Source organism: Silene latifolia, chromosome 9, assembly GCF_048544455.1.
Source record: "Silene latifolia isolate original U9 population chromosome 9, ASM4854445v1, whole genome shotgun sequence".
In the NCBI taxonomy this organism is placed as follows: domain Eukaryota; kingdom Viridiplantae; phylum Streptophyta; class Magnoliopsida; order Caryophyllales; family Caryophyllaceae; genus Silene; species Silene latifolia.
In genome coordinates this window covers 103,881,608-103,907,597 of record NC_133534.1, presented here as the reverse complement: position 1 = coordinate 103,907,597, position 25,990 = coordinate 103,881,608, and the positions used below count along the sequence as shown (strand labels likewise).

General features: G+C 36.6%; 1 protein-coding gene across 1 annotated transcript; it reads left to right on the top strand.

The window, feature by feature from the left end:
- The first annotated feature begins 1,423 nt into the window (after positions 1 to 1,423).
- LOC141601435 (uncharacterized) lies at positions 1,424 to 25,489 on the top strand. Its single transcript, XM_074421722.1, has 3 exons — positions 1,424 to 1,542; positions 3,618 to 4,541; positions 25,383 to 25,489. The coding sequence occupies exons 2-3, from the start codon at positions 3,632 to 3,634 to the stop codon at positions 25,487 to 25,489; spliced, it is 1,017 nt and encodes a 338-aa protein (XP_074277823.1). The 5' UTR covers positions 1,424 to 1,542; positions 3,618 to 3,631.
- Positions 25,490 to 25,990: the final 501 nt, after the last annotated feature.

The following is a 25,990-nucleotide window of genomic DNA, read 5'->3' as shown; positions in this document are numbered from 1 at the left end:
GGTAATTGAAGATTATTGGGTTATTATTGGAGGATTGACAACCCTTCATCAATCAATCAAGTTTCTTCTATTATTCTTTGCTTTATTATTTGGATCATCTCAAGTTTGGTATAATTCCTTTACTCTTTAATCTTTATTGTTCATTTCTTCATTCTATTATCATGTTTATACTTGTTATGATGATTGACACCATTAATGACATGTTTCTCATTATAATGAGTGAGTAGTTTCTTTAGCTAGGATTAGTGGGTAATTAGGGGAAACCAACATGGGATTTATCATGCTTAATCTAATATGTTTTCATAATCAAATTGCTTGCTTGTTGTGATGTCAACTTTATGCACATGTTATGTTTGATGAAATGCTAAGCCTATGAATCCTTGCATTTAACAACCATCTCTTATCTAATCAACTTGACTTGTAAGATATAAACCAACTCGAGTCTTGTTAGACCATGCATAGAGGTTGAATAGGAGGAATGTAAGTCGACTTGTAGGTGTTGTACAATCTAATTGAATCGGCTCCGGGACCCAACTCTTCCTATGAACCGTAAGACATAAACCAACTCGGTTCCTCCACAACATTAATTGCTTGTAACTTTGTAAACATGTTTGTATGATCAACACATGAATCCCCTATGACCCCATGACATCCTAGTGCTTTTAAGTCATTTGTTCACATTTCTTAGTTCATTGTTTGCTTTACTTTTTTACTCTCAATTTTTAGGATACAACGACAAACCCCATCAATTGTGACACTAGCATAAATTTAGATAGATAGACTTAGAACCCAAAGCACACCGTCCCATGGATCGACCTCGACTTACCTCTAACTAGTTGTTTGTTGAGTATTATAAATGTGTTTGATTGTATGTGTGACGACCAACTCTTGTCCTGATCACAAATCATTAACTTAACTCAATACCCGTCCTTTTGGGATCCGACCTTTACTTGCCACTCTTTTAAGAGTAGTTAGTTTAGTTTATAAATATTGTTTTGATCGGTTAGTGTAGACGACAAAGTTTTAAAACAACATCAAAAATGGCGTCGTTTCCGAGGACGGTGTTCAATTGAGTTGTTATTTGTTGCTTTTAGTTGAGTCTTTCTTTGCCTTGAGGAATAGCATTTCCTCAAGATATTTCTCACCTTTTTCTCTTAGTTTACTTTCCAAGATAGAACTTATAGATTGTTGTGTAGAGCACCAAGCGAGTACTACTCTCATCAAAGACCCTTTGAAAGCATTGGAGGCCTTGGAAGCAAGTGAGGCCAAAAACAAACATTGGGCATTGGAAGTAGACCTCCTTGAAGCCGCTCTAGCCAACAAAGAGCTCACTCTTGAGCAATCTACTAGTATTATTATCTAGGGCACATATTAATAAGTTACTAGTTCTTACTTATTAATATTATTTGGGTTGTTCTTGGGTGCTACTTGGAGGAGACTTTCTAGTTGAAGGTTATACAAGGAGGATCATCCACATATATTTAGCTCAAGAACAAATTAGTAAGGAGAACTAATTTGTGCCCATTTTACCTTATATTCAATGTAAGGAAATTGTTTTTCCTTATACTTTGTTTTTTATGCTTTCATATTAGCATGCATGTTACATAGATCACATAAACATCAATTTATGAGATAAATTAATTTTATTAGAGAGTCTAATATGGATCTATGATCTTTCAAGTGGTATCAGAGCATAGGCTTGTAATTTGCATGTTGATTTTAAGCATTTTTATGAATTATGAGATAATTAGTAAAAACTCAAAAATTGTGTTAGAAGAGGTTTTGGCACGAAATTTTTGGGACATGCATACCTACTGATCTCAAAAGGTTTGTGGAATTTTTTGGTGATTTGTCAAGTAATTTTGCTAATTTTAATGTTTTTTGGTAGAAAACCGAGTCAAAATGTCGCATTTTAGTGAAAAATTGACTAAAATTAGTTAAATGTTGATTCGGTGCATGGCCTTTTTATGGTATTTCATGCATGTTTTCTACTGATTGTATGCAAAAGGTTGAAGGTTGGTTCGAATTTTTTTGCATGTTTATTGATTTTTTGAGTAAAAAGTCGATAAAAGTCCAATTAATTAATCATTATTTCGAAATTTTTGATTCTGCCCATGATAAATTTATGTACATTTAAGAATATTATTTAAATGTCAAAAGTGATTTTGCATGTGTGTTTTCACTTTGTTTTGATGATTTATTGGTTTTAGTGGTTAAAAACCGATAAATATCGATCTTTTTCTTCACAAAATTTATCCGAAATTTTTGGGCAATTTTTATGACTTTTTGGTGTTCTTGGGAGTGTTCCAGAATACTAAAAATTTTTGTTTCAATTGTTTGGGTAATTTTTCAATTATTTTGGATTTTTACTTAAATATTATGATTTTTCGAATTTAATTAGCAAATTATCACCAAACCAAACTAATAATTTGTCATAAAATTAGTGAGGACTAATTTTGAGGTTCAAAACAGTTTGGACTATTAGTTTGGACTTAAATGAGATTTAAGAGTTAATTATTGATTTTTACATGTTAAAAATCGATTAAATCCACAAAACCGAGATGGATACCAATGAAGATAGGTAGGGCGATTTTGGCATCATATTTACAGCATTTTAAGCATATTTATTTAAGTTGAATGAATGATTGTCATTTATTTAAAGTATTTATCTTTTGTACCTAGTATGGCCTAGTTAATTTTTAATCGTTATTACCCGAAATGAATGGGAATATCGATTTGTTTGTAATTAAATACGATCTCGTATCGTCGGTTTGTAATTAATTAATAGTTTTATTCATTTTATTAATTAATGTATAATAGGAATAGCTATGTAATTAATTTGTAATAGTTATTTTACCGGCGTTTCCAAAAGACGGATTACAACGAGATTTTAGTCTATTTTTGGAAGGTGTTCCAAATCCCACAAGGAAGAGCCACTTAAGGAATGAAGAGGCAAGGGACCAAGGAGTTGGTTTCCGAAGTGTAATAGACTAGTTGTTTATTAACTAGGAGGCCATACTAGGATTTAATCATATGCTTACATGTTTGCTTGTTTTATTTTCGCGCATGCCAAAATCGCCATTCACATGCATTTTATTTTTCGCGGTTGTCAATTCACGTCATTTACATTCACTGAATTAATTCACTTATAAGGAATTTATGACTAAATTGACAAGATCTCTCACTTAACTAAAATTGAGATTAGCCTTACCAATTAGTAACACCTATGAATCTCTTGTTCATTAGAGCCACGCTCGCCCAAGCGGGGTGTTCTCTTTTTACCTTGGGTAAGTAGGGTGGTAAGCGGTTATCACACGCCAAAATTGGTTGGACTCAACGGGATATAAGACGGTCTTGTGTTCCGGGGCTAGTAGATAAATTTGAGGAAATTTGTCGACCAAGAGTTCTAGAGGTAGAATTAGTCAACGTGACTTACCGAATTTACGCAATTATGGGATGTTTCGCCCAAGCGATGCTCATTTTTGTTTAATATTTGGGTCTTGGAATCATTTATATAATTTAGTGGGAGGTCATTATATAAATGCTAAAACTTGCTAAACATGTTTTTACAAGTAATTTTTAAAACAATGAATGTTAATTTTCCCTTTTTGTTGTAGCATTTTAATTCGCAATGGCAACTTCATCAACTCCATCGACTACTTCACTAGGCAAAGATTCATGGCTAAGGTCCGTAATGGACAAATGTATTTTAAAAGATGACGGTAGTAACTTTCTTGAATGGGAATCCAACATCAAAAGTGCCGCGTTGTCCGACAATGTGCTCACTTACTTGACCGATGCTCCTCCTATTGAGCCCGGTGCAAGAGCTTCATCGGCGGTGCGGACCGCCCATGATGACTATGTGAGGATGTTGAATGATATCAAGAATGTGTTGATATGGTCAATATCGCCAAACCTCAAGCTATCATGCATTTCTTTAAATGCTTACGAGATATTCACTCGTATGATCACAATGTTTTCACAAACACCTAAAGTCCGTCAATACGATGCGGCGGCACGCTTCTTTGAAGCTAAGCTTGAGAGGGGCCAAAAGGTTGGTCCCCATGTCCTTAAAATGGTCGAATATGTTGACATCCTAGAGCGTCTAGGGTGTAAGATTCCTAAAACTCTTGTGGTGGATCGTATCCTTCACTCACTCCCCACCAAGTTTGCCCACTTTAGGGTAAACTACAACATGAATGGTATGGATAAGAGTTACCATGAAATTCATGCACTCCTCACCCAAGCGGAGAGGGATATGGAGGCTAGTGGGAGTGAAAAAGGAGATGTTTTAACCATGAAGTTAAAGAACATGTCTCTTGGAGTCAAGAAAGGAAAAGGGAAAGAAAAGTCCCAATTCAAGAAATCGTCAAAGAAAATTGACAAGGGAAAGGGGAAGGCCGTTGTGAATGGCAATCCCAAGGCAAAAAGTGTCAAGCTCTCCGAGGCCGAATGTTTCCATTGTAATGGGAAGGGGCATTATAGGAGGAGTTGTCCCAAATACTTGGAGGATCTCAAGGAAGGGCGTGTGACGCCTATTGGTATGATTTCCTCTCTCTATGTGATAGACGTTAATTATGCTTGTACTTCCACTTGGGTACTTGATACCGGATGTGGCTCTCACCTTTGTAACCATTTGCGGGGTATAAGGGACGTGCAAGCACTAGCAAAAGGTGATGTGGATCTCCGCATGGGCAATGGAGCTAGAGTAGCCGCCGTTGCCGTAGGGACCTATGTGCTCACTTTAGCTAGTGGTTTAGAGTTGTATTTAAATAAGTGTTATTTTGTACCAACTTTAACTAAGAACATCATCTCCATTTCCGCGTTAGACGCGGAAGGCTTTTGTTTTATGATTAAGGACAAGTGTTGTACTTTTTCTTTAAATGATGTGGTTTATGGCAAGGCCATTTCAATTGGAGGCATTTATGTTTTAAATGATGTTAATGACGTTTATCATATGGAAACTAAAAAGCTCAAAAAGGGTGATCCAAACGAATCCTACCTTTGGCATTGTCGTTTAGGCCACATAAACGAAAGACGCATTAAGAGACTTGCTTCATCAAAAGTGCTCAAACCATTTGGTTTCGAATCTTATGGTACATGCGAGTCTTGCCTTTTAGGCAAGATGACTCGTGCACCTTTTGCGGGAAAAGGGACACGAGCAAGTGAGGTTTTGGCTCTCATACACACGGATGTGTGTGGACCATTAACCATCACCGCTAGAGGAGGTTTTCTCTACTTCATTACTTTTACTGATGACTTAAGTAGATATGGGTATGTCTACTTAATGAAGAACAAAAGTGAAGCCTTTGACAAGTTCAAAGAGTTTCAAAAGGAAGTAGAGAACCAATTGGATAAAAAGATAAAGACTCTACGGTCCGACCGTGGTGGTGAGTATCTAAATATTGAATTTGATTCACACCTAAAAGATTGTGGTATAGTATCACAATGGACTCCTCCTGGCACACCGCAATTAAATGGTGTGGCCGAAAGGAGAAACCGAACTTTACTTGATATGGTTCGGTCTATGATGAGTCAAACGAGCTTCCTAGTTCATTTTGGGGTTTTGCCCTCTTGTCTGCGATATTTTCACTAAATCGAAGCCCGACTAAAGCGGCCGATAAGACTCCATATGAGATATGGACAGGGAGAGTCCCTCATTTGTCATTCATGCGTATTTGGGGTTGCGAAGCGTACGTTAAGATCAAGTCGACAATAAGCTTGCACCCAGATCTGACAAATGTCTTTTTGTAGGATATCCAAGGGAAACACGTGGCTATTACTTCTACAATAAACACGAGAACAAAGTGTTTGTGGCTCGTGATGCTGTCTTCCTAGAAAAGGAATTTATTTCTAAGAGACAGAGTGGGAGAAAATTTGAACTTGAAGAAGTTCGAGAGCCACAAACCGAGAACGAGGTAGAGGAGAACGTGGAGGAAAGCATTCCCTCTTCCTCTGAAACGATAATTATTCCTAGAAAGTCAAGTAGGATTTCTAATCCACCTGATCGCTACCTTGGTAACATCGAAGAGGATGGTGTTTTGTTACTTCTTGAGAGTAATGAACCCACTACCTACAAATCGGCCATGTCTAGTCCCGACTCCTCGCTTTGGCTAGAAGCCATGCGGTCCGAAATGGATTCCATGTACGAGAACCAAGTATGGGACTTGGTGGATTTACCTGAGGGAGTGCGACCTCTTCAGTGTAAATGGATATACAAAATTAAACTCGGCGTGGATAAACATGTGGATGTTTACAAAGCTAGATTGGTGGCAAAAGGTTTCACCCAAGTTCATGGTTTACACTATGACGAAACCTTCGCTCCGATCGCTATGCTAAGGTCCATTAGGATAATCTTAGCGGTTGCCGCATTTCATGATTATGAGATTTGGCAAATGGATGTCAAAACCGCCTTTTTGAATGGGATTCTAGAAGAAGAGGTGTACATGATACAACCCGAAGGTTTTGTGGATACATCTAACCCTAAGAAGGTGTGTAAGCTCAAGAAGTCCATTTATGGTCTTAAGCAAGCATCTAGGAGTTGGAACCATCGCTTTGATCATGTCATTAAACAATACGGATTCACTAGAAGTGTGGAAGAACCGTGTTTATACATGAAGTTTAGTGGGAGTAAGGTTGTATTCCTTGTCCTATATGTGGATGACATATTGCTCATTGGGAATGACATTCCATCGCTCACTTCCGTTAAGGAGTGGCTAGGGAAACACTTCCAAATGAAGGACTTGGGAGAGGCACAACGAATCTTAGGTATCCTGATCTATAGGGATAGGTCCAAGAGGATACTAGCATTGAGTCAAGAAGCTTATATTGACAAAGTTCTTGACCGGTTCAATATGAAAGACTCCAAGAGAGGATTTCTACCTATGGGCCAAGGGATTACTTTGAGCAAGTCACGGTCTCCCTCTACCCCTAAGGAAATTGAACACATGAAGACCGTCCCTTATGCTTCCGCTGTTGGGTCTATCATGTATGCTATGATTTGCACTCGTCCCGACGTTGCGTATGCCTTGAGCATGACAAGTCGGTATCAAGCCAAGCCTGGTGAGAGTCACTGGATAGCCGTAAAGAACATCCTTAAGTACTTGAGAAGAACTAAGGACTCGTTCTTAGTGTTTGGAGGAGAAACTGAGTTGTGTGTAAGAGGTTACACGGACGCAAGTTTCCAAACCGATCGGGATGACATGAAATCCCAATCCGGCTACGTGTTTATGCTAAATGGAGGAGCTGTTTCTTTGGAAGAGCTTCAAGCAAAGTGTTACTGCGGATTCTACAACAGAGGTGAGTACCTTGCAGCGTCTCGAGGCTGCTAAGGAAGTCGTTTGGATTAGGCAATTCATGGAGGGGCTAGGAGTAGTCCATTCCGCCAAAGATCCTATCACTCTATATTGTGATAAAAGTGGAGCTATTTTTCAAGCCAAAGAGCCTAAGTCTAGTAACAAATCTAGACACATTGAAAGGAAATACCATGTAATTAGAGATTATGTGGAAAGGAAGGAAATTGACATTTGTAAGGTTGGGACAGATGACAACATTGTTGATCCTTTAACCAAGCCTTTATCAAAGGCTAAGCATGATGGTCATGTCGTCTCTATGGGATTGAGACGAGTACCAGGTTTTCTTTAGATTATGGATATGTAATAATTGGATAGTGTATCTTTTATTATATATATGATAATCATATTCATTGTTTTCGTATTCATTCTTTTATGAATTTTTATTTAGTGTGACTAAATTTATAATACCTTGTTTATCGAATAAGTTGTGGAGACAATGTTGAACACTATTCAAGTGAATAAGATGAACATTGTATTTTGTCCCTAGTCACTTAATGAGGTGACGTCTCGGAGTGACTAGATTGTGAGTCGATTGATGGTTGTTCAACACCATAAGGTCATATATGATGACTGGTCGATTACATAGGCAGAGTGTGTGACACTTTGCCGGACAGTGACCATTTAGAGAGTCCCTAAGTTCTATTATAGACGCCTGGTCGTGGCGGGGATCTCTAAGATGTTCTAATGAGTTGATTCTTTTGATGGAGACTATTATCGAGCGGTGCGGTTTCCGAGTGACTTTGGTTTTTGTCCTAGGTCGTGCCGTGAAAGGAGGCCAAAAGGGCATTTACTAGGTCATGGTGAGTCAGTATTGTGCAATAGGATAGATAGGGCATACGAAATTGTCCACCCACGTTGGGTAACTATATCTCAAGGCCACTCGAGGAGTTAATGACTACAAATGCGTGGCCACGCTCGGAAGTAATCTGTGAGAGATTTTTCCGGTCAGGTAGTCACACTCCCGATCGAGAAAACCACTCGCGATGTGTTCATGTGCAAGTGCGACCTGAAAGACACCTTGCATTGAGTGGGAGATTAAAACGGACAAGAGAATTGGTAGCGCACACCTTGTGTCGGACAAGTGGGAGATTGTTGGAGTTAGTGTCCTCCACAATAGTGCGTTAACATAATAAATCTCATTAATAGAATATCATCAGATATTTAATTATTTGATCCTCGTCAGTTGATTAACGTAAATCGATAACGGTTGGCTGACTAGAGTTTGACGTTATTGTCGTGAGACGGCGGTGATCAACTGACCCCTTTCGGTCACACCTAAAGGAACGAACCCAAATTGATAACTAATTAATTGTATGAGATACAATTCCTTTAGTCCCTTGATTTATAGACTAAGAGGTTAGTCGATTATTGTTAGAGAGATTTCGAGTTGCGAACTCGAGGAGCGGCAGTTATTATTTAATTATGCGATAATTAAATAATAAGTTTTGGGAAACGGGTTTTAGTTAATTAACTGTTAATTTACTAAAATTGTACTAATTGATTAATGTGATTAATATTAGTACGTAAATAATATGTGTAGTGGTACACGTATATTTACAGAGTGAATTGGACGAATTTATTATGGAAGCATTTAAACATGATACGATGTTTAATATGATAATTACACGGATTTGTGCGACAAATATAAAAACCAACATGGACCCGTATATGGTCATGTGGACCGTGTAAAATAAGTGTAATGGATGATTACTCACATAATCATTTTACCTTATTTTGTATACTACCATAATTTATCTTATATAAGATTTTGCATGTGATGTAAGATGAAAAATATAAGACAAAGTTTATACACTCCATCACTCCATCATATTCCACCCGCCACTTCCCTTCCTTCACTCCATCTATTTATTCACTTCTTCACACTACCTTACTTACACTTAAATCATTATGTTTTGCATGTGAAAAAAGCTCTTCCTTCTCTCTACAATAATTCCTCTCTAGTATACTATTATTACTAAGAATAGTTAGTAATATTACTAGTATTATTATCTAGGGCACATATTAATAAGTTACTAGTTCTTACTTATTAATATTATTTGGGTTGTTCTTGGGTGCTACTTGGAGGAGACTTTCTAGTTGAAGGTTATACAAGGAGGATCATCCACATATATTTAGCTCAAGAACAAATTAGTAAGGAGAACTAATTTGTGCCCATTTTACCTTATATTCAATGTAAGGAAATTGTTTTTCCTTATACTTTGTTTTTTATGCTTTCATATTAGCATGCATGTTACATAGATCACATAAACATCAATTTATGAGATAAATTAATTTTATTAGAGAGTCTAATATGGATCTATGATCTTTCACAATCTATGCGGATAAATGACATTCTTAAGGAAGCATCATAGTCCACTAAGGAAGAACAAACAACCAAGGTAGAACATGTAATGGGGGTGGAATGTGTGATGGAGGTGGAAGATGTTCCTAATTAACCATCAAAGGTAGAAAGTGAGGTACAAACCCCAACTCTAAAACCCCTTCCCCCTAATTTCAGGTATGCTTACCTTGATGAGTTTAAAACCAAACCCGTGATTGTCAATGAAAAACTTGATGATAGTCAATTGAAAAGTTTGCTTGGTGTGTTGAAAGAACATAAAAAGGTTATAGGTTATAGTCAAGATGACCTTAAGGGAATAATCCCCAACTTTTGCATGCATAGGATTCGTATAGAGGAAGACCATAGACCTACCATCCAAGGACGAAGGATACTAAACTCTCGCATGCAAGAAATTGTAAAAGCGGAGGTTATGAAATTGCTTGATGCGGGAATCATCTACCCTATATCGGATTCCGTGTGGGTTAGCCCCGTTCAAGTGGTACCCAAGAAAGGAGGTGCCACAGTGGTGAAAAATAAAAAGAACGAGCTAATACCCACAAGTAAGATTACCGGTTGGCGAATGTGTATTGATTATCATAAGTTGAATTCCGAAACAAGAAAGGATCATTTCCCCCTTCCATTCATTGACCAAATGCTTGAGAGGCTTGCCTCTAACAAATTCTTTTGCTACCTTGACGGGTACTCGGGATTCTTCCAAATCCCGATACACCCGGATGACCAACATAAGACCACCTTCACATGCCCATACGGAACATTTGCATATAGGAGAATGCCCTTTGGGCTATGCAATGCTCCCACCACCTTTTAACGTTGCATGATGAGTGTCTTTTCCGATTACTTAGAAACTATAATGGAGGTTTTTATGGATGATTTTAGTGTTTATGGGAAAGACTTTGATTCTTGTTTGCATAATCTATCTATTGTCTTGTAAAAGTGTGAAGATGTTAGTCTTGTGTTAAATTGGAAAAAGTGTCATTTCATGGTATATGAAGGTATTGTGTTAGGCCATTTGATAACGGAAAAGGGCATTGAGGTTGACAAAGCAAAAGTTGAAGTGATAGAGAAATTACTGCCACCCGTGAATGTCCAAAGGGTCGAAGTTTTCTCGGTCATGCGGGGTTTTACCGACGATTCATAAAATATTTTTCTAAAATTGCAAAATCCCTCACTCAACTTTTGCTTAAGTATGCCCTGTTCCAATTTACTCATAAGTGTGTTGAAGCTTTTGATAGGATCAAGGAAGCTCTAATTTCGGCACCAATCATTCAACCCCCAAATGGGGAGTTACCTTTTGAGAAAATGTGTGATTCAAACAACTATGCCATTGGCGCGGTTCTTGGCCAATGAGTTGGGAAAGATTTACATGCTATATACTATATAAGAAAGACCCTTGATGCATTACAAGTCAACTATGATACAACAGAAAATGAACTTCTTGCTATAGTGTATGCTTTGGACAAGTTCCGCTCCTACCTACTTAGATCAAAGGTTATTGTATTCTCGGACCACCGTGCTATTAGACATCTCTTGGTGAAGAAAGAATCAAAGCCACGCTTGTTAAGGTGGATATTTTTACTCGAAGAATTTGACCTGGAGATAAGAGACAAGAAAGGAGCCGAAAATGTAGTAGCGGATCACTTGTCAAGAATTCGATTTGATAACAAAGATGAAGATACACCAATCAATGATTCCTTTCCAGATGATTTTCTCATGGCCATCCACGCACAACTTGAGAGACATACCACACCATAGTTTGCCGATTTTGCAAACTACATTGTAGGAGGAGTCTTACCTCCGAAATTGAACTACAATCAACGAAAGAGGTTCTTGTTCGAAGTGAAGAGATACTTTTGGGATGATCCCAACCTTTACTAAGCATGTAATGATGGCCTATACCGGAAGTGTGTCCCACAATGGGAAGTGCAAGGAGTTTTGGAAGGGTATCATTCGTCCCCTTATGGAGGACATCATGGAGCAAGGACAACAATTGCCAAAGTCCTACAATCGGGCTTCTATTGGCCTACCATGTTTGAAGATGCTAGAGAATTGGTCATGCATTATGACCCTTACCAAAGAACCGGCAACATATCTTGGAGGAATAAGATGCCACAACGAGGCATTTTGGAGGTTGAAATCTTTGATGTTTGGGGAATTGATTACCAAGGTCCATTTGTATCATCTCAAGGCAACAAGTACATTCTAGTTGTCATTGATTACGTGTCTAAATGGGTGGAAGCAATTGCTACCCCAACCGATGATGCAAAAACGGTGACCAAGCTCTTAGAAAGTGATCTTCCCAAGATTTGGAGTCCCTAGAGCAATCATTAGTGATGGTAGATCACATTTCCATGAGAAGAAACTTGCATCACTCTTAACAAAGTATGGTGTTAAACATAGGACCAGCTTGGGATATCATCCTCAAATAAGCGGTCAAGTTGAAGTTTCAAATAGAGAGATCAAACAAATTCTTGAGAAGGTTGTGAATAAAACTCGTAAGGATTGGAGCATGAAGCTTGATGACTCTCTTTGGGCTTATAATACACCCATAGGAACTTCACCTTATAAGTTAGTTTATGGAAAGGCTTGTCACTTACCACTTGAATTAGAATATAAAGCTTTTTGGGCAATCAAAACTCTCAATCTTGATCTCAAGCTAAGTGGCGAGAAGAGGATCTTGCAAATTGAAGAATTGGAAGAATTCCGGCTTCACTCTTATGAAAATGCAAGGATCTACAAGGAACGAACCAAAGTGCTTCATGATAAGAGGATCAAATAAAAGGCCTTGCATAAGGGGGGGGGGGAGGGACAAAGTCCTTCTATTCAACTCTCGATATCGGCTCTTCCCCGGAAACTTAAACTCACTATGGACGGGTCCCTCTGTAATCACAAATGTTGGAAATTATGGAGACTTTGAGCTAAAGTCAGAAGATGGGAATTGGTTCAACGCCAATGGGCAATGTATCAAGCCTAATTATGAAGGAGCTTTTGTAGGAGAGGTTGAGGTCACTCACCTTGAGCCTCTCCCACCATAACCTAGCATTGAAATGGAGGAGAGTTTGGTGGAGTCCTCCCTAAACCACCACTTGTAAATATACTAACCCACTTACTTGCATTTTAACTTCATTGCATTGCATTCTAATTCATTGCTTTAACTACAAATTTTGGCATGAGTGTAAGTGAGGGAGGGTTACTAATCAAGTGTGATGTGTGAAGGATTTGACATTCAAAGTGTGGGGAAGCTTTTTGCCTAGGCTAAGAGAGAGCCTATGTCACTCATTCAAGAAAAAAGAAGCTATAGAAGAGCAAAAAGGAGGATCCCTACGAGCTGGGCTCGGCTCGTGGGAGCTAGAGTAATGCTAGAACAAAGATTTGTGCACTGGTTGAAAATCTGGGCGTCCCAAACCAAGGTCGCGCGACTCGTGCCTCAAGACGGGCGGACCAACTCCAGTCCGAGCATCCCCTTATGCATTTCAATAAAATTTTCCACTGGGCTGATATCTATGCGGATCGACCTGAGGACCCACATCCATGCCGGCTTCTGTAGATACCTCGTTTCTACACCTTCCGCCAACCACCCAGTGATGATTGAGCCGCATGTTTGGTACGCGGAATGATTAATGACAGTCCGTAAGTTTATCGACAAGTGATAGCTCAAACACTTATGTCTACCCCTTGGTCATCATCTACGCGCCGATACGGTCGTTTTGACAGTAATTAGAGTTCATTTGGAGTCCGGGTCTAAAACCGCTTCATTTTCTAAGAAACCGTTTAAAATGCCGAGTCGGAACGCTCTAGAATATTCCGGATATTTGTTCCATAAATTAAATTTATATCTTTTGGTAAAATATATCCCATATATCATATTTTAAGGAATAAGGAAGTATATATCTACCGCAATTCCATAATAGAAATGCGGAAATCTTTCTTCCGCAGGAGGAAACCTTTGGGGAAATGACGCAGCAGGTGCTGCGCCTCTTGGAAGGATCGCAGCCGCTGCTGCGCCTCTTTTCCAGCTCATTTTCGCTATTTACAGAATTTTTTCGTGATTTCTTTCCAATTTTTGAGTCATTCCAAAACTCTTCACATTGTTTAGTATAAATAGAGACCTCCGGTCTCCATATTTTTCACGCGAGTGTCCGCCCTTCTCTTCTCTCTTTAAATTCTAGACCGTGCTCTAAGCTTTTGACGCCTACGTGCTTGATCAATCGGCCACGTAAGCTCAGATCATTCTGAGTACCAGTCACGTTGCATGACCGACCAATTTGACCACTACACATCAATCAATTAATCTAAAATCCTCCAACGAGGGCACTTTCTACATACAATCGAGTCGAGCAATCACTAACGTTAACTTAGTTAATCTCGTTTCGTCAAACATGTAAGTCTGAGGGTGTTAAATCCCATCTTTTTATTGTATTTTTATTTTTTGTTTCGATTAATGTAAGATTCATGTCAAAAATACATTTACAACCGATTTTTAAAACCTCTTTATAAAACTGTTATTACGAAACAGCAGTTACCAGACGTCGAGAAGAAACGCAGCAGCAGCTGCGCCTCTTCGAAGGGTCGCAGCACCTGCTGCGCCTCTTCCAGAGGCTGCCGCTGCTCCTGCTCTTCTTCTTCTTTCTCGGGTTTCTGTGGTTTTGTTCTTTTTGTCTTATTTGTCTTATTTCCTTCCATTCCTTTGTATATAAACCTTATTTCGATCACTCCTTTCAATATTAACGTTCTATTTTCGACTTAAATCCCATATAACTCGATATTTGCGGGTTTTCGTCATTAAATCAAACTCGGATTTTAGAGACTCGATTTGTCCATATCAAGTTTATGGAATTCGTCTTTTCTACATGTTTCCATTATTTGATTTCAGTTTGTCAAGTTCTTCCAAAGTTCGTTCCTTTTGTGTTTCCGATATCGTAAATAAATTTGATTCGTTTTTAACTCTTTTTAATCCGTTTAATTTATGTTTATCGCTTTTATGACGATGTCAGTATGTAATTAACCTGCTAAATCACTTTCACTTGAGTCTAATATCAATAATCAATCGTAAAACATATCAAAGAACATTAACTACCCGCGATTCTGACTTCACAGCCAGAGCTCAACTCAAGAACAGACGCAGGTGCTGCGCCTATTCTGAGATGATCTATGTCCCTGAAATTTCCGTTCTTGCTTTGACGTAGCTTTAATTAGGTATTAATTAACTACTAATCGTAATATCACCCTTAATCTATCCTATTCTGTCGCTTTAATTTCTAACCTTTTTTATTTCATTTTCTTTCCTTCAAATTTCCGTTTCGAATGTATTTTTGACGTAAATCACGTAATCATTGTAATTCATTGTAATTTTAATTCATTGCTATTTATTTATTTATTATTTATGTATGATTTATTTACTTGGTTTTTAAATGTAATTAATTCTAATGATGACTTCAACATAATTGAGTGCTAATTACGTGTTAACCGACATAGTTTAATTCACATGCTAGGATTAAAACGTTGGATGTTCCATTGCATGCATATAGTCGACAACATATCAAATATGAATAATTTCCCTAATCATTAGTAGAGGCCGCTATCAAGGCGGGCAGGATTAGGTGTTTGATTAAAGAGCTTCCTAATACGTACCCTCACCCCTTACTCCAGATCTCTGCGAACATCTGTGTTCATTGGCATCAACGAGAGTCATTCTAGAAATAGAATGCTAAGGGTAACGAGTTCTTAGTGTTAATGTCACTACTTTGTCTCTTGACATGGCACGAGGTCCTAAGCCCAGGTCGGGCGACTCATTCCACAAGTCGGGCGGGCCGACTCCAGGACGCACGTGTTAGAAAATATTAATCTCATTAATTTACATATTCATATATGTTCAAATTTATTTAGTCATAAAATAAATCCTAGATCTTATGCATGCAAACTAAAGCAAGATAAAAGAAGAAATCATCAATCTTACATTGAGGTTTCGGATATTAGGGCACCAACAAGATCACCTTCTTGTTAGTTCTTGAGCTTTCCTAATAATGGATGAACAAAAGGTCCAAAATAGAACATCTCCCAAAAGTGAATACCCAAGGAAAAACCCCTAATAACTAATATTATTTTGTACTAGAAATAATAGAAGTCTTACTTAAAATTTGACGCAAAATAAATTTTGTTCTCTCTTGTATTTTTCGGCCAAGAGAGGAAGATTTATGAAGATTTTTATTTCTCTAAGTTTTCACAAGGTTAGAGAGAAGAATAATTTCTAACACTAGAAATTATATTGTGAAGTAGTGAATGATTAAGGGAAAAACCATTGGCATTTTCACCTCTAAAAACCGGTGGGAGGGGTGGTAGGGGAGCCAATGCATGGTGCTCATTTTCTTCCCAAGAAAATAGACTTGCATGGCTACAAATAGGTGTGTAATCATTTTGTTTTCCACTTAAATAATTAACATCATTTAAACATTATACTCCCTCCACTATTTCGGCACTTTTAACATAAAATGGATGGTCCATTTTATTTTGTCATTTGTCAATTGTGACATATGTGACATGTTACTTGACTTATGAAATTGTAATGTATTTTTAAGATATTAAAAATCAACATACTCATAAAATATGTCATTTACAAAATCGACTAGTAATTCGTAATTACTTGTACCAAAACGGTTTATCAAATTATAAATTACAACGTCTTGTATTTATAATAAATTATTCATTCAATTTCAATTTCAAATTCAAATTGTTTCGTAAACAATAATTTTATCTAAGTAATAAAACAATTCAATTACTTAGACCGTATCTAATTTAATCGAATTATAATAAGACACGTCAATCTCACTCACAAATCATCCGTCAATTTTAAGCAATTTAATTAACTCGAATCGGCATACGATTAATTAAATAATCAATTTAAGGGTATTTCCCTATAGGTATGACCTAAGGAGATCAACTGATCACCACCGTCGCACGACAGTAATGTCAAACTCTAGTCAGCCAATCATTACCGATATGTGTGGACCAGTTGACTGTAAAATATTACATCCCACGTGTATTCTTAAAATGAGATTTAAACATGTGATCATCATGATCAACAGTTGTGATCGCATTATTGTCGAGGACACATATTCCAACAATCTCCCACTTGTCCTCGACAAGTGTGCGTTACCAATTCTCTTGTCCTATTACTATCTCCCACTCAATGCAAGGTGTCTTTCAGGTCGTACTTGCAAGTGATCATATCGAGAGTGGTTTCCTCGATCTGGAGAATAACTGATTGACCGGAATTATCTACCATAGATACCTTTCGAGCGTGGCCACGCATTTCCCGTTCATTACTCCTCGAGTGGCCCTGAGATATTGTTTTAATCCTGACAAGGGGTGGACAATTCCTATCGCACTTATTCCCGTCGACTAGCCACAGCCATCATAACCCAAAATATGCCCATTTGACCCCATTTACGACGGTCGTAGTAACATAAATCAAAGTTAATCTGAAACTGTGCCACCTTAGGCGAACAGTCTTTAGTCAAAAGAGTCGACTCATTAGAATACTATAGTAGCTCTCGCCACGACCAGGCTATATAAATTTGCCAGAACTCTATAAGCGGTCATTACCCCGATAAAGTGTTCCTAACAGTCTGCCTATGTGATCGACTAGTCATTCTCATATGACTCTATGGCACTTGAACTTGCCATCAATCGCATCACACTCTAGTCACTTCAAGACGTCACCTCATATAAGTGACTATGGGTGAATACAATGCTAATCCGTGTTCACTTTAACGGGGTTCAATTGTCCTTACAACCCGTTTGGATGTAACAAAGTATAAGATGAGTTAATAATAACTCAAACGACAAATGTGGACATCATATTCGGGTAGTCAATACCATATTACCCCCTTGTGATGTATATTGCAAGTGTGTAAACACTAGTCGTTTGCAACATGAGTTTAACACACTATGTGTCCATGTGTTCAACCCTTTTGAATTGCATTTTCCTTTATTTTCATGTTTGTCTCACATAGCATGAATCTCACCAGGTACATATCTAGTTTCCCAAACTAGTTTTAGGTTCTTTACTTTGAAAGAACTTTCTTGTTGTTTATCACATAACAACCTTATTATGGTGGACGACATAACTCACACTAGTCAAGTGTTCTTCCAACTCATAATGTACTAGGTATATGTTTTGTAGGATCTTGCAACAATTGTCAAGATGATTAGCCTAGCACTTCTCATAAGTCCTAGCATATTTTGAAAATACTAGTTTTGAGTAACTTCTTACTATAATCAAGTATCTTTTCAAACTTCTTATTTCTCTTTTTTAGCTTAAATAGCTTAGGATTTTCATAAATCCTTACGCGTTTTCGAACTTCAATATGTGCAACTTCTTGTCACATAAGCGAGTGTTCTGTTAAACACTAGAATAGCTCATTAGTTCTTCTTGAGAATTCGTGACGATTCTTCTATGGCTTACCAATGACTCATCATGCTCTTAAGCATATGATTCATTATAGGACGTGTGCATGATTATTCTAATGGCGGAAACATTAGTAATCTTTAATCATGTGATCAATCATTCTTAGGTTCAATGAATGACCATGACTGCTTATGGTAATTCCATTTTCATCGATATGAATAACCTACGTTTCTCGTTGATCTGATGTACATATCTGAATGCCTATCCAACATCCCATGATGTGATTGGATTCATCTTAGTCCATTTTCATCCAGAATTGAAAACTTAAATACTTCTTTGTGAAAGATAGTACTAGCTCATCGTTCTCAATGAGTAATGAGTTATAAATTTTTTTTTTTTAAGATGATTGCTCCCACTAAATTTCATGTCTTCACATGATAATTTCAAACTCCCACTCAATTCCACATGTTTCGTAATTGACTACTCAATCGAAACATTTCAAGAATTGAAATACATTTGGCTTTGCCAAGTTATTAAGATTAAAACCATATATGTTCCCAACATATCCTTTCAAAATACCTATTTTGAAGAGATTTCAATCTTAAACTTATGGAAAGAGATTTTAATCTCTAACTCATTCATTTTTATAATGATGCGTAGTAATGTCATTATTTAAAAGTGAAATCCCATTTAATATACGTCCTTCTCAAAATACCCTTTTCGGAAGGAGGTTTAACCATTTCATTTTCACAATGAGGTTAAGTAATGACACTAGCATGGTTAACAATTAACTTAGCTTTTGTAGATATCGGCATATCTTTCTTTGCAACTTTTAAGCATAAATCTCATTTATATTCAAGGATGCAACTTTGTTTCATTTAGGCTCTTAAGTAAATATCAATATATATACTCTATTTATATCTAGGTCATAAACTAGCAAAATCTCTTGTTGAGACTTTTCATTAGTCATTTTCTTTCAAAACTTTCTTTTAGTCTCCTCGTGTAGTTATCTTAAGAACATATTCTTTTGATTACTTCGCTTGGTCTCTTTTGTCATGTAGATCTCATCTACTCAAGACCATAGATCTCATCTATTCAAGTATACTCTCTATATTGGTATACAAATCATTCTTCCTTTTGTAGATCACATTTACTCAAGCATACAAATTATTCTTTGTATTCTTTGTGTATTCTTTGTGTCTTCATTTTTCTCCCACTCTATCTTTAAAATAAATACACTAGATATTTAAAGATAGCTTATGAGACACAAATAATGATTTTGAAGTAGAAGGAGGAATATCTCATAGATTGACTAATAGTTTTTAGATTTGATGGGTTTACTTGGTAATTGACATTCCTTTAGGAGAGTTCAACAACTCAACATCACTTTATAATTGATCATACACAAGCTTCAAGGTTGTGGACATATAATGAATCTCATCATTATAATTGTCTATTGGATCACTTTAAGTAGATGATCATATGTTTCTATGTGCAAGCATATAAAGACGAATTATTAGAACAAATAAATACGATAAAAGGGGTGACTTGGGTTGCAAGCCAATCCACCATAATCCAAAATACAACCATTGTTTAGAAAGGATCAACCATTTTCATGTCGAACACGGAAATCAAAATAGTTCTAAAATTCATAATATTAAAATAAAGACAATAAAAGCCAAGCTTCATCGGTAGCTACTCCTAGCTCCTTCATGATTTCTTAAGCTTGCTTCTTTTTTCCCTTGTCTTTGCTTGGAGGAGGCCCTATTTACAATAAAAAAAAAGGGGATACATTATCACAACTTTGTATCAAAATACCATAGTTGAATTAGAAACATGAAAGAAAGGATAGTCATTTACCTACTCGAGTGATCTTTCCAGCTTTGATGTCACCAAGATACTTGGAACAATTCCTCTTCCAATGTCCAACACCATTACAATAATGGCATTTATCAAGAGGACCCTTCTTGGTCTTGGAAGTGCTAGCTTCAAAAGTCTTAGCCTTGATGGACATGGGAGCTTGCCTCTTACCCTTTTTCCCATTCTTTTTGAACTTCCCCTTGCTCTTAGTGCTTATATTAAGCACATCCTTAGGTGGGTTAACATTTAACCCCATGTCTGTTTCGGCTTGCACAAGTAACTTGTGCAACTCTTCAAGAGACACGTCCTTGTCTTGCATATTGAAATTCACCCAGAATTGTACATATGCTTTGACTTTGGATAAGGAGTGAAGAATCCTATCAACAATGAGCAACTTGGGGATTTCAACCTTTTGAAGTTTCAATGTCTCGACTAGCTCCAACAATTTGAGCACGTGAGGGCTAATCTTTTGGCCCTCCTTGAAATCGAGATCAAAGAATGCCGAGGCCGCCTCATATTGGACGATCCTCGGTGCTTGTGAAAACATTATCACAAGTTTGGAATAGATTTCATAAGCGGTGCCCATTTTAAAGGCACTCCTTTGGAGAACCGCCTCCATAGCAAAAATCAACACATTTTTCCATAGCGACGGATTCTTTGTGGTAAGCCTCATATACTTCCCTAGTGGCGGCACTTGACCTAGCATTAAGTTCGGGTGGAGAAGCCTCAATGAGGTAACGAAGCTTGTCGTCACCTTGGGCGGCTAATTTGAGTTGGGCATCCAATCGGAGAAATTTGACCCATTCTTTTCAAGTTTACAATGATCCATGAAGGATCGGAGCCATGAAACATTTGTGAGAGGTGTGGCGTTGGTGTTTGGTGCGGCCATTTGTTATGAGAAATCAAAGTAGTCTACAAAACAAAAATAGAAGGAATAAAACACTTGTCAATTTCAAAATAATAATAATACTCGTAAATTTTTAATTTAAACAAGTTTTATTGCATTTATCTAGTGACCTCTATCCAACTTGATAAATGATTCCAAGATCCAAATTCATATTAACTTGGGCACGGTAGGGCCGATTCATCCCTTATCAATATAACTCGGTGGATTAACTCTTTAATCGATTCTACTTTTAGAACTCTTGGTCGATAAAATTACATTAATATTTATCTTTAGCCCAAAACACATCCGGCAAAGGTCGAGAATGCTTTTGTTGAGTTCAACCCAAATTTCGAATAAATGTGTCCATGATCCAAATCCACATCAACTTGGGCACGGTAGGGCCGATTCATCCCTTATCAACATGAATTCGGTGGATAGACATTTATCACCCTACTTCCCCTACGTAACAAGGTTTGTACCCCGGTATGGCCGAGCGCACTCCCTCTTGAAATAGGTTTTCATGGTTTCTACTTTTTGGTAAGGCTAAGTCTCAATTGTTAATTTTAGCGAGAGGTCATGTCAATTTATTATCTATCACGTTTTAAGTGAACTAAAGCGATGAACTACGATAATTGTAATTGACACGGTCGATAAACTCGATTTAAAATGCATGTTTAGTTATGGCGATTTAGCGATGCATGCAACATATAAATAAAATGCAAAGCATAAAAATAAAATCCTAGTATGACCTTCCTAAAATAGTAAATCTAATAAACTATTACAAATTCGGAAACCAACTCCTTTGGTCCCTTGAACTTTGGTCTTGGCACGCATTTCAAGGCAACACTTTCTTTGATGGATCGCCTTCTTGAGTGGCACCGTCTTCAAGGAACTCCGTAATAAATAAATTACAAAATGAATTACATAATTTCCTATTATACATTTGTAATTAAAACAAAAATAAATCTATTAAATTACAAAACAGTGATAGGAGATCACAATAATTACAACCGAATCGATATTCCCATACATTTCGGGTAATATCAACTAAAACTAAGGCCATACTAAGTAAAATTACATAATTCAAAAATTACATAAAATTAAAATATGACAATCATAAATAAAATGCAGCATTATAATATGTATGAACATGCTAGATTTTATGCTAAATCGCCTTTAAGAGCCAATATCGTATATTAATCGGTTTTTACGGATTTACGGATTTGCGTGATTTAACTAATTACATAAATTCATATTTATGTACAAGTTAATTACCCTAACCATCTTAGGACTCAAAAATTAGTCTCCACTAACATTTTGACAATAATTAACCTTGATTTCTTAATATTGTTCATAAATGGACCTAAAAATACAAAAATGCTATAAACTTCAAATTAAATTATAATAATTTCAAATAAATTTGAAATTTGAAATTTAAACTCATGAACATTCTGGAAAAATACCATGACACTCATAATGTTCAAAACTTAGGTTAAAAATTTCAAAAATTTATCGAGAAAAACAATGTTGCGGTTTATCTGTTTTAACAATTATGACCATAAAAATATGAGAAAATTATTTTCATCAACTTTTCACTTTTAGATCTGAAATATATGATAACATGCAACATGTGACATTTTTCCTTTAGTCATGAAGTATGTTTTAGCATTATTACTAATTATAGTCACTATTTATGTGATTTTTCATCAAAAATTCATAAATCATGCATAAAGACTTCATTATAGCCAAATATTTTACACACATCTTGTAAAATTTCATGTGACAATATACTAAATTTTCATGACCAGATTCGAAATATAACTCATATTAACCTATTTACCCATTTAAATACGATTTTTACTTAAAAATCCATATTTCGAGCAACACAACTCATTTTATCATGAAAATTTACAGGCCAATAGTAGATAATATATGTGACAACATATCCAAAAACCACTGAAAAATTCGAAGTTTATCTATTTTTCGTCCAAAAATGACATTTTTATCATAAAAATCACATTTTAATGCCAATATTATATAAAATGAACAATAAAATCCATAAATAAACCAAAATGTCCTAAAAATCACTTAGGACCAGAAACGTTTAGCATGCAAAGTTATTTTAAGGTTTATCTTCATAAATCCAAACTAATTAGTTTTGTATGTTAATCATATAACTCGGAAAAACTATAAACCGATTTGCATGCAAACAACCTAAGGCTCATGATACCACTTGTTAGAAAATATTAATCTCATTAATTTACATATTCATATATGTTCAAATTTATTTAGTCATAAAATAAATCCTAGATCTTATGCATGCAAACTAAAGCAAGATAAAAGAAGAAATCGTCAATCTTACATTGAGGTTTCGGATATTAGGGCACTAACAAGATCACCTTCTTGTTAGTTCTTGAGCTTTCCTAATAATGGATGAACAAAAGGTCCAAAATAGAACCTCTCCCAAAAGTGAATACCCAAGGAAAAACCCCTAATAACTAATATTATTTTGTACTAGAAATAATAGAAGTCTTACTTAAAATTTGACGCAAAATAAATTTTGTTCTCTCTTGTATTTTTCGGCCAAGAGAGGAAGATTTATGAGGATTTTTATTTCTCTAAGTTTTCACAAGGTTAGAGAGAAGAATAATTTCTAACACTAGAAATTATATTGTGAAGTAGTGAATGATTAAGGGAAAAACCATTGGCATTTTCACCTCTAAAAACCGGTGGGAGGGGTGGTAGGGGAGCCAATGCATGGTGCTCATTTTCTTCCCAAGAAAATAGACTTTCATGGCTGCAAATAGGTGTGTAATCATTTTGTTTTCCACTTAAATAATTAACATAATTTAAACATTATACTCCCTCCACTATTTCGGCACTTTTAACATAAAATGGATGGTCCATTTTATTTTGTCATTGTCAATTGTGACATATGTGACATGTTACTTGACTTATGAAATTGTAATGTATTTTTAACATATTAAAAATCAACATACTCATAAAATATGTCATTTACAAAATCGACTAGTAATTCGTAATTATTTGTACCAAAACGGTTTATCAAATTATAAATTACAACGTCTTGTATTTATAATAAATTATTCATTCAATTTCAATTTCAAATTGTTTCGTAAACAATAATTTTATCTAAGTAATAAAACAATTCAATTACTTATACCGTATCTAATTTAATCGAATTATAATAAGACACGTTAATCTCACTCACAAATCATCCGTCAATTTTAAGCAATTTAATTAACTCGTATCGGCATACGATTAATTAAATAATCAATTTAAGGGTATTTCCCTATAGGTATAACCTAAGGGGATCAACTGATCACCACCGTCGCACGACAGTAATGTCAAACTCTAGTCAGCCAAGCATTACCGGTATGTGTGGACCAGTTGACTGTAAAATATTACATCCCACATGTATTCTTAAAATGAGATTTAAACATGTGATTATCATGATCAACAGTTGTGATCGCATTATTGTCGGAGGACACATATTCCAACAACACGACCCACTCTGCTCTTGCGAATTTTGTAAAATGGAGGAAACGCCCGACTCTCCTTTCAGTCGCGCGTCTCCCTCTCGTGCTACTCTTCTCTTCTTGACTTCAACCCTCTTTTTCCACCACACATATCAAGACACATCACCACTCTCTCCAAAAGTAAACCCAAAACCCCCTCACAAAAACACAAAACCAACCCACTTCATCTCCAAATAAACAAACCTCTCTAAAACGTTAGCTCACCAAAAACCTAGGGTTTGAGACATTCAAAGGGATCTAATTTAGAAGGATTGTTTTCACTCAATAAAAATTAAAACACTAAGGAGATTCATGACAAGAGAAGAAAGAAGAACAAGAGTTATTGGGAGTTCATCAACCTCACATCTCAACACTTTAAGAAGGGAAAATGAGGAGATAATTGATCTTTCAAGCCTAGATGAATTCTCCAACATTGAGTTCGTCAACGATGCTCAACGGATTGTCTTCCACCGACTTTTGGGTAAGAACATTCTTCCCACTAAGTTTGTTTGTCATGAAACATTGAGAAAGCTAGGAATCTACCAACAAACCGAAGCACTATTTGAATTATTTGGTCTCTCAACAATGTTCCACATGCATGAACTCACTTATAGACCTTTAGTGCTTGAGTTCCTAAGCGTTTTGAAATTTCCCACCCTCAACAAGACAATTTGCATAGAGTTTCGACTTGAAAATGTGACTCGGATGAAGACCCTAGTGGAGTTCGCGGATGTACCAGGACTAGATGTGTCACCTACTCGATCTTCAAAGCCTCGAAATTATAGTATAGAACCCCTTTGGCGTGCCTTAACGGGCAGAGATTTATCAAGAATCAAGGATTTCTCGGCTTCATATATTCAAAACCCTATCATTTGGTTCACTTAACGATTCATAGCGAGCACCCTACTTGCTCGCCATGACCCCGCCATTGTGAATGAAATTGATCTCACTTTTATGGAGTCTTACATGAAAATCTAAGGAAAGAGTGGTTATAAGTTCAATGCCCCATTAGTGCTACTTGAAAGATGGGCGCGGTTTAGAAATGGGAATGATAGTGGGATGAAACATACGTCAATGGAGGTCTAGTGACAAGACATGCAAAGTTTTTCAACCCAAACTTCAACAACAACAACTCTTATATGCATCTTCCGGGTAATACCAAGATCAATTAAATGCTCCTTTTTCAACATCACCATTGGATAGCCTATGAGGGCTATGAGCGTAAAATCAAATGGTTAACTAAGGGAAGCAACCCTCTAATCCTCCCAATGGAGGGTTTGACAAGAATTTCACCAAGAAGGGGTTCTCTTTCCCGAGTACCATCTTATCTAGTACCCGGAAGCGCAAGTCAAGAAAATCACGTCCCACCTCCTACTCAAAGACGACAACAAGAAAATAAACCTCAAATGAATGTGCAAGAAAGGATCATTATCCCTCCTTACCGTTTTCCTTACCAGCCCTACAATCATCCCAATCCATTTATCCTTCGAAGGGATGATTTTGCCACGGGTCTTCTTCAAGCTTTACATCACCAATAATATGACGACAAGGTAGACAACTACTATGCTCTATACCCCAATTTCAATC

What these genes read in the sequence shown, in the direction of transcription:
- LOC141601435 (XM_074421722.1), top strand. Translation starts at nt 3,632, where the DNA reads ATGGCAACTTCATCAACTCCATCGACTACTTCACTAGGCAAAGATTCA. An exon ending in AGGGCGTGTGACGCCTATTG is followed by an intron (nt 4,542 to 25,382) that starts GTATGATTTCCT and finishes TGAAAATCTAAG; the next exon opens with GAAAGAGTGGTTATAAGTTC.